This window comes from Vicia villosa, linkage group LG1 (genome assembly GCF_029867415.1).
Source record: "Vicia villosa cultivar HV-30 ecotype Madison, WI linkage group LG1, Vvil1.0, whole genome shotgun sequence".
NCBI lineage: Eukaryota > Viridiplantae > Streptophyta > Magnoliopsida > Fabales > Fabaceae > Vicia > Vicia villosa.
The window spans coordinates 231776457-231786277 of NC_081180.1; the positions used below are offsets into that span (position 1 = coordinate 231776457).

A 9821-nucleotide genomic window follows, 5' to 3' on the forward strand; every position below is an offset into this window, starting at 1 on the left:
CATGGCGACCTCTTTCACATATGTGGGAGATGAGTCAATATGAAGTTCACGCTTGAGTTAGGACTCCATAGCTATATGCACACCTTTCTCAAATGAGGGAGGTCTATGTATGTGCCTGTGGGTGCGCCGAAGCTCAAGGACCTTTAGTCACCTTTAACCCATCTTGGCCTTTAGGAACGTAGTGGGGGGACTACTCTTGACAAATGTTAAGAATCTAGTCGCTACCCGATACTACAATTCAGATAGGTTCTCTCTCAAAGTATCATTGCATGGTGCAAATGCATCATGTCCGAGGGTGCTTTAGAAGGGCTAACAATTCTGAATAACTCATAGAACCCGTTGCTGATTTCATCTTATCCATAGAAGTCCCTTTGGGAAGGACACCTGATCATACTCCATGCAAGCCTTAAGCCAAAAATTGTGTGATTTGTGTGGATTTGTTTTTCTGTGATGCATCATGCATACATGCATTCATGACATGGCTAACCCATTTCAAGGAGAAAAAAAGGTTTTTTTAACCGTAATTTGTTTTGTAGGTCATCTAAATATGGGAATCCTAGTCCGTAAGCCTTTCTTTCTCAACTTCAAGAAAGTACCTACTACATTAAAGCTCTTATGTGATGATATTACTGGTTCTCTCGTCCTCACCGAGCCTCTCAACAAACTGATAAGTTTAATGCGAACCAGAGTGGATGAAGCTCTCCTCAATTCTATGATGCAGTTTTATGATCCTCTTCTTCACTGTTTTACTTATAGAGATTTTCAACTGGTACCTACATTGGAATAATTTTCTCATATAATGGACATCCCCATACCTGATCAAATTCCTTACACTGGTGAGGAAGGAGGTCCTAAGTTGGAAGACATTGCTGCTGCTTTACACTTACCAAGGGTAGAAATTAACAAGGTTTGGATTAATAGAAGAGGCTATTTTGGGATACCTGTGGATTTCTTATACGAGAAGGCCAAGATTTTTGCTGAAGCCTTAAGCATGGATGCTTTGGAAAGTGTTCTAACGTTACTGATATATGGACAAGTTTTGTTTCACTGTTGCGACAAAGTTGTTGATAGGGCTGCTATTAAGATCTTCCTTGGCAAGAATCTTGTTCCCACTCTACTTGGTGATCTATTGCATTCCTTCAATGCTAGAGTATCAAAAAGACAAGGTTGTGTTCTCGGATGTATTCCACTTCTGCACAAGTGGTTTATTTCACACTTGCCTTGATCAGTGATAAGGAATGAAGAAGGTTTGACTTGGATTCAGAGAATTATGAAGCTTTCTTATGATGATATCATTTGGCATCAAAAAGAGTTCGAGGGAATCCAGTTATTTGATCGTTGCGGAGAATTCCCTAATGTGCCTCTTCTTGGTACCCAAGGGGGAATCACTTATAATCCTATCCTTGCTCGACATCAGTTTGGTTTTGCTTTGAAAGGTAGGCCACGATCCATATATCTTAGTGCGGAAAATTTCGACCATGATTCCGATACAACCGGAAAAAAGGGTCGTTTCATTAAAGCTTGGTACGAGGTAAAAAAGGTGGGTATAAGAGATTTGGGATTAAGAAACTATACTCCTTCAGACCTCTATTTTAGATGGATTTACGATCGATTCGTTGAGTTTGGAATACCATATCCATCTGACACACCTATAGTTCCAAGGATTACTCCTTCAGTCATTCCTATAGAGGTGGAGCCTTATGTACCCGCTCCGGACGAAGACCTTGCTGCCACTGTTGCTTGCTTGAGACGAGAAAAATCTGATCTTGAAAAACGCTTACGTGAGGTTGAGGCTGAAAAAGCAGTGTTAGTGGCTGATGCTAAAGAGCGAGACGGTATGCTTGACTATTTCTCCCGTAAATGGAAGATCGAAGATTTTATCTCTCCAGATCAGATACACTCATGGGAACAAGAGATTGATAGGCTGGTTCAAAGCTCATAAGGAAGAGATCAGGAGTTTGAAAAGGAAGCGCCGACTTGAAGATTGATTTCTTTTTATTTTATTATTTTATTATTATTTTCAGTACCTTTTGATGTAACTATAAAACTTATAATATATTGGTTTTCAGTTGAGTTATTAATTTATTTTGCTTCTATTTTCTTTTTTTAAATGTGTTAAAGAAGCCTTTAAACTCCTTGAAAACATTGCATCCGCATAATCATACCATTCATAGCATTATATCACAGGTTTTTACAAACAGGTTTCTCATCTTTCCGCTGTTTATTTCAGTAAGGAAATGGATCTCGAACAATCTGTCAAAAATCTCCAAGCTCAGAATGCTGAGTTCCAAGCTTTAATTCTGAATTTGTCCAAGGGGCAAGATGAGCTGAAATCCCTCTTGACTAAGAAGAAGAAAGCTAAGAAACCTAAAGGTGTTCTCAACCTAGGAAGAAGATGCAAGGGTCCTCCCAGAAAGGCGGAAGAAGCTGAACTTCCCAAAGACGAGGAAGAAGAAGATGATGATGCTAGCATCAAGACTGATGCAAAGAGTAACGCCGCTTCTGCTAAGCAAGATGATGAAGAAGGAGACTACTATTATGAGGAGGAATATCCTGAAGAGAGGTACAAGCAGTTGGAAGAACGTATGAAGGCCATGGAAATCCAGAAGGTACCTGGGCTGGATTTTGAGGAATTAGGGCTCATCTCTGGAGTCGTTATCCCTCCAAAGTTCAAGACCCCGACCTTCGCTAAGTATGACGGAGTCTCTTGTCCCAAGATGCATCTGAAATCCTATGTGAGAAAGATTCAGCCTCACACTGCTGACAAAATGCTGTGGATCCACTTTTTCCAAGAAAGCTTATCTGGAACCCAACTCGAATGGTACTATCAACTGGATGGCGCCAATATCCATGCATGGGAAGATTTGGCTGTTGCTTTCTATAAACAATACCAATACAATGCTGATCTCGCACCTACTCATACTCAATTGCAAAGCATGGTTATGGGTCCAAAAGAGAGTTTCAAGGAGTATGCTCAAAAATGGAGAGATCTAGCTGGAAGAGTTCAACCTGCTTTGACTGATAGGGATTTGGTTGACATGTTTATGGGTACGCTGACTGGCCCATTCTATAGTCACTTACTAGGTAGTTCCTCATATGGATTCACTGATTTCATATTGACTGGAGAACATGTTGAGAGCGGTTTTTGAAGTGGGAAGATTCAGGTAGGCGCCACCTCTGGTACTGCAAAGAAGCCATACCATGGAAGAAATGAGTCTAATGCTGTTCATAGTCAGAGGGGCCGTAATAAGAATGACCAGAATCAGTCTGTTGGAGCCGTTTTAATCTCTACACAAACACCTCAACAAGCTCCCAGACAAGGGTATCAGCGTAAGACAGACAGACCGAGAAGACAGTTTACCCCGATCAACATGCCTTTGTCTCAAGTCTTACAACATCTATTGAAGGCTAGTTTGATCACCACGAAGGATCCTCTGAAGATTGTCAACACTGCGAATCCAACTTATGATCCTAAAGCCACATGTGCTTATCACTCCAATGCTCCTGGGCACCATGCAGACAATTGTTGGGCTTTGAGAAACAAAGTCCAAGACATGATAGAAGCTGGTGAAATCGAGTTCGACGCTCCGGAGACTCCTAATATCATCATTGCCCCTATGCCAAAACATGACAAGACTGTTAATGCTATCATGGATACAGTCCATGTCTATGATGTGAGAGATCTGTCAACTCCTCTCCCGGATATCAAGAGAAAGCTGCTGCAAGCCGGTTTATTTATGGGGTGCGACCCAGATTGTTACTATTATGCATCCTAATCAAATAGTTGTGAGAACATGAAAAGAGGAATTCAAGGTTGGATGGATCATGGTACTATCAGGTTTGAAAAGATTCCTTCTATAGAGAATTTGTGCGAAGGTTTCTCCCGTGGCTTGAAGATTGAAGACGTGTCGGTAATTTTCAAAGATCCATTGAAGATCCTAACCAAGGCTCCATTCAAGATTTCTACTGAACCCCGTGTAGCTCCTATCATCAGTAAGCCTGGTCCAATTCCATATTCTTCTGATAAGGCTATCCCTTGGAACTATGGTGCCGAGGTCTATATTCAAGGAGTTAAGCAAGAACTCATAGCTGACAAAGTTTCCGAAGACGCCAATCCTGATGTGGGTAACATTGCCGGAACTAGTAAAGTGACAAGAAATGGAAGAGTGTTTTCTCCAGAGATCTCTCCAAACACTGGTTCACCTGCTGCTACAATTATTCCTAATCAAAATGCTGATACCTGAGGCAAAGGACCGTTGCATGGACCCATCCAGACACCAGTTGAGACTGCTGCTGAAAATCCATCTCCTGAAGAAGCAAATGAGTTCTTGAAGATCATCCGCAAGAGTGATTATGACATTATTGAACAGATGGGTCATACTCCTTCCAAGATCTCTATGCTGTCACTCCTAAGTTGCTCCAAGACTCACGCCAAAGCTGTGATGAAGTTTCTAGAAGTTGCCCATGTGCCACAAGAGATTTCTGTCACTCAACTCGAGAATTGTATTGCAAATCTGACGACTGACAATTACCTTGGGTTTTCTGATGCTGATCTAAGTCCCAGTGGAAAGAATCATAACAAAGCTCTGGATATTTCCATTGAATGTGGGGGCACCACCCTGGCCCATGTATTAGTTGACAATGGTTCATCTCTGAATGTGCTACCTAAGATGGTATTGGACAAACTCATCCCTGAGGGAATCGTGCTGAAAACCAGTGATGTGATAGTGAAGGCCTTCGATGGTTCAATGAGTACAGTATATGGTGAAGTGGAGCTCTCGATCAGAGTAGGTTCTCAGACTTTCAACATTGTGTTTTATGTGATGGACATTCATCCCGCTTATTCCTGTCTACTTGGACGCCCTTGGATCCATGGGGCAAATGCTGTGACATCAACTCTCCATCAAAAACTGAAATACCCAACAAAAGGAAAGATTGTTACGGTGTATGGTGAAGAAGAATACGTGATTAGCTTCATAGATGAGACCAAGTATGTAGAGTTCACTGGAGAGGCTTTTGAGTCTCCCCGTTAAGCATTTGAATTGGTCCCTCAAGTGGTTCCTGATACTAAGTCTATCCACACTGTTCCTAAAGTTACTAGAATTCCTCCTACAATGGCTTCTCTGAAAGACGCTAGGGCTGTGGTAGAAGAAGGTGGTTGTACCATCTGGGGGCAACTCCCTGATATTCCGTATAAGTCCAACAAATGGGGTTTAGGCCGCACCGCTAAAGATCAGAAGGGAGAATAACACTCTCACCCAGAAGGTCTGAAGTATCGTTTCATCAGCAAAGGGGTCAATGCCGTAGGAGAAAACAAAGATGGTTGCAAGCTGGACAAGTGGATCTTTCCTACACCTGACGAAGGGCTGGACAACTGGAAGACTGAAGAAATTGTCTCTATCTCCTATAGTCAGGAGTAATTGCCATTTCTAGTTTTGTTTTGTTTTATGTTTCCCAGTTTTAATTTCTGTACTTCAATAAACAATAAACTTTAAAGCCGTGTGTCTTGCCCGGGGCACAACGTTCCATTTGTTAGGGCTTGTCATTTCATAAGCATATTTTCATTCAATAAAAACATTGGACGTTACGTATTCAAATTGTGTGTTCACTTTTTATTTTTTCTTTACTTTTCTATAGCTATGTGTTCTTACACACATCCACATAATGCACTGCAGATCCATATCCACTCTGGATCCTATTGATAACGACTCTGTTATTGCTAAATATGGCTTTGAAAATCCGATCTACCAAGCTGAGGATGAAGGTGAGGAAGATTGTGAAGTACCCAGAGAACTTGCTAGATTACTAGATCAAGAAGACAAGACTATACAGCCGCATGAAGAGCCAATTCAGGTTGTGAATATAGGTACCGATGAAGAAAAGAAAGAAATCAAGATAGGGGCTGAGCTAGAGGATGGTGTCAAATAGAGATTGATCCAGATGCTACGAGACAATGTTGAGATATTTGCTTGGTCCTACGAAGATATGCCTGGGCTCGATACTGATATTGTGGTTCACCGCCTACCTATCAAAGAAGACAGTCCTCCGGTTAAACAGAAGTTACGAAGAAGCAGACCTGACATGGCTCAGAAGATCAAAGAAGAGGTTGAGAAACAGTTCAATATCGGTTTCCTGAAAGTTGTGAGTTATCCACCATGGATCGCCAATATAGTACCAGTACCTAAGAAGGACGGAAAGGTCAGAGTGTGTGTAGACTATAGAGATTTGAATCGAGCAAGTCCTAAAGATGATTTTCCCCTACCACATATTGATATCCTAGTTGACAGTACTGCGCAATGCAAAATATTTTCTTTCATGGATGGTTTCTCAGGTTACAATCAGATTAAGATGGCACCCAAAGACATGGAAAAGACAACTTTTACTACTCCTTGGGGCACCTTCTGTTACAAGGTCATGCCATTTGGGTTGAAGAACGCATGGGCAACATATCAGCACGCGATGGTGGCTCTGTTCCATGACATGATTCACAAAGAAATAGAGGTTTATGTTGATGATATGATCGCAAAGTCCAACACTGAAGAAGAACATCTGGTCCATCTGCAGAAGTTGTTTGATAGGTTGAAAAAATACAAGTTAAGACTAAATCCGAACAAGTGTACTTTTGGTGTGAGGTCTGGTAAGCTACTAGGGTTCGTTGTTAGTAGTAAAGGTATTGAAGTCGACCCTGCGAAAGTAAAAGCCATACAAGAAATGCCGGTCCCACGGAATGAGAAAGAAGATAGAGGATTCTTGGGACATTTGAATTACATTGCCAGGTTTATTTCCCATCTGACCGCTACTTGTGAGCCGATCTTCAAGTTACTGAGGAAAGATCAAGCAGTGAAATGGAATGACCAATGCCAAGAAGCTTTTGACAAGATCAAGAAGTATCTTCAAGAACCTCCGATTATGATACCACCTGTTGAAGGAAGACCTCTAATTATGTATCTAAAGTATTGGAGAACTCAATGGGGTGCGTACTGGGGCAACATGACGAGTCTGGTCGAAAAGAGCATGCAATATACTACCTTAACAAAAAGTTTACCGACTGTGAAACAAGGTACTCACCGCTCGAGAAAACTTGTTGTGCTTTGGCATGGGCTGCTCGCCGATTGAGACAGTATATGTTGAACCATACCACTTTGTTGATCTCTAGAATGGATCCTATCAAGTACGTGTTCGAGAAACCCGCTCTCTCAGGACGAATAGCAAGATGGCAGATGATATTAACAGAGTACGACATCCAGTATACAACATAGAAGGAAATCAAAGGAAGTGTGTTAGCAGATCATTTGGCCCAGCAAGCTGTAGACGACTATCAATCTATGAGTTTTGAATTTCCAGATGAAGATGTTATGCTTGTTACTGATTACAAACAACCTGGTCTGGATGAAGGACCTGAACCAGGATCCCGATAGACCATGGTTTTTGACGGAGCTTCGAACGCACTTGGTAATGGTATTGGCGCTGTGATTATCTCTCCGGCAGGTGGACACACTCCATTTACAGCAAGAGTGTGTTTCGATTGTACCAACAATATGGCTGAGTATGAAGCGTGCATCTTAGGTCACCGAGCTGCTATTGACTTAAGAATCAAATTCTTAGAAGTATACGGGGATTCAGCCTTAGTAATTAGTCAGATCAAAGGAGAATGGGACACGAAGCATCCTAATATCATGCCTTACAAAGATTTGGTGCTATCTTTGATTCCTAACTTCGAAGAGATTACTTTTGAACACATTCCCCGAGAGGAGAATCAATTAGAAGATGAATTAGCTACTATGTCATCAATGTTCAAGGTCAGATGGGACAATGAGGCTCCTATAGTTATTATTGAAAGACATGACGAACCGACATACTGTTACGAGATAGCTACCGACGAGGTTGAAGAAAAGCCTTGGTTTTATGAAGTAAAAAGATATCTCGAAGCTCAGGAATACCCTGAAGGGGCATCTATCAATGACAAGAAGTTCTTGAGGATATTTGCTTCCAAATTCTTCCTGAGTAATGGTACCATATACAAGCGCAATCATGATTCAACTCTGCTTCGTTGTGTAAACAAGAAGCAAGCAGAAGAGATAATGGAAGACATGCATGACGGAATCTTTGGAACTCACTCAAGTGGACATACTATGGCTAAAAAAATTCTGAGAGTGGGTTACTACTGGTCCACTATGGAAACTGACTGCCACCAACATTCTAGAACTTGCCACAACTCCCAAATATATGCTGACAAAGTACACGTACCTCCAGTTCCACTGAATGTTCTGACTGCCCCTTGGCCTTTTGCGATGTGGGGCATTGATATGATCGGGGAAATCAAACCTACTGCTTCTAATGGACAACGTTTCATCCTTGTGGCCATTGATTACTTCACCAAGTGGGTAGAAGCTGTTTCATTTGCTTCCGTTACCAAGAATGTGGTGGCCCGGTTCATTAAGCATAACCTCATATGTCGATATGGCATCCCTGAAAGGATTATCACAGACAACGGTAACAACCTGAACAACAAGATGATTACTGAACTTTGCACGCAGTTCAAGATCAAACACCACAACTCTTCTCCCTATAGACCAAAGATGAATGGCGCAGTGGAGGCCGCCAACAAGAACATAAAGAAGATTGTAAAAAAGATGACGGTTACTTACAAAGATTGGCATGAGATGTTACCATTTGCTCTTCATGGTTACCGCACCTTAGCACGTACTTCAACTGGGGCAACCCCGTTCTCACTAGTCTATGGCATGGAAGTTGTGTTACTGATTGAAGTTCAGATTCCATCCTTAAGAATCATGAAGGATGCAGAGTTAGATAAAGATGAATGGATCCAGACTCGACTAGATCAGATAAACCTGATTGATGAGAAGAGGCTTGCGGCTGTTTGTCATGGGCAGTTATATTAGAAGCGTATGATCAAGGCGTTCAACATAAGAGTCAAGCAACAAGCGTACCAGACTGGTGACTTGGTAATAAAGCGAATCATTCTACCACAAGGTGATCCTAGGGGCAAGTGGACTCCCACCTATGAGGGACCATTTATAATCAAGAAAATATTCTCTGGAGGAGCAATGATACTCACTACTATGGACGGTGAAGACTTTCCACACCCTGTGAACGTAGACATAGTAAAAAAATACTATGCATAAATACGACCCGCTAGGTCGACGTACCTAGGCAAAAGTAAGGGCATCCCGGCGAACCAAAAGGGTTCGGGCAAAAGTTAGGGATATATATATATATATAAATGTACACCCGGCAAGTTGAAAACTCGAAATGGCGACTTGGGCAAAAAAGGGTATCCTGGTAGGCTGAAAACCTGAAAGGGCGGCCTAGGAAAAAGTTAAGGATTAAAGCGTACGACTATGTCTCGTTAAGATCATCCATCATTCTGTTTCATCAACAATGTCAAGTCAAAGGGCACGAACCAGTTCAATCATCTTTCTCCAACAAGCAAGGGATGAGATGCTCGAAGACATAATGACAATAGCAGAATTGAAACTCAATAGGATTGTTTCCACATAGCTATTTTTCTTTTATTTTACTTTGTATCTTTTCAGAAAAACACACAAATGTTCTCCTATTATTTTGCCTATTCACGGCTTTTTCTTAATACAAGTTATTTTCCTTTCTATGTTCCTGAGTTTTTCCTCTCTTTCTCGAATATGCAAAACGTCCAATGATAATTTTGAATGAACATATGCATATGAACATGATTATCATTTATCTTTTCTTTCGCAAAATATCTGTATGTTCGCAAAGACAGGAAAGGCAACAAGACAATGTCTAAGTAATCTAGAGGTCCTCCCTCAGAGTCAATAGTC

At 41.4% G+C, this 9821-nt stretch overlaps 1 protein-coding gene across 1 annotated transcript; it reads left to right on the forward strand.

The window, feature by feature from the left end:
- The first annotated feature begins 991 nt into the window (after window positions 1-991).
- Window positions 992-1942, forward strand: LOC131596414 (uncharacterized). Its single transcript, XM_058869062.1, has 2 exons — window positions 992-1181; window positions 1230-1942. Exons 1-2 carry the CDS (start codon window positions 992-994, stop codon window positions 1940-1942), a joined length of 903 nt encoding a protein of 300 aa, XP_058725045.1.
- The last annotated feature ends 7879 nt before the right edge of the window (window positions 1943-9821 follow it).

Coding starts and splice junctions, on each gene's coding strand:
- LOC131596414 (XM_058869062.1), top strand. CDS start 992: ATGGATGCTTTGGAAAGTGTTCTAACGTTACTGATATATGGACAAGTT. Junction 1,182..1,229: donor ACAAGGTTGTGTTCTCGGAT/GTATTCCACTTC, acceptor TGCCTTGATCAG/TGATAAGGAATGAAGAAGGT.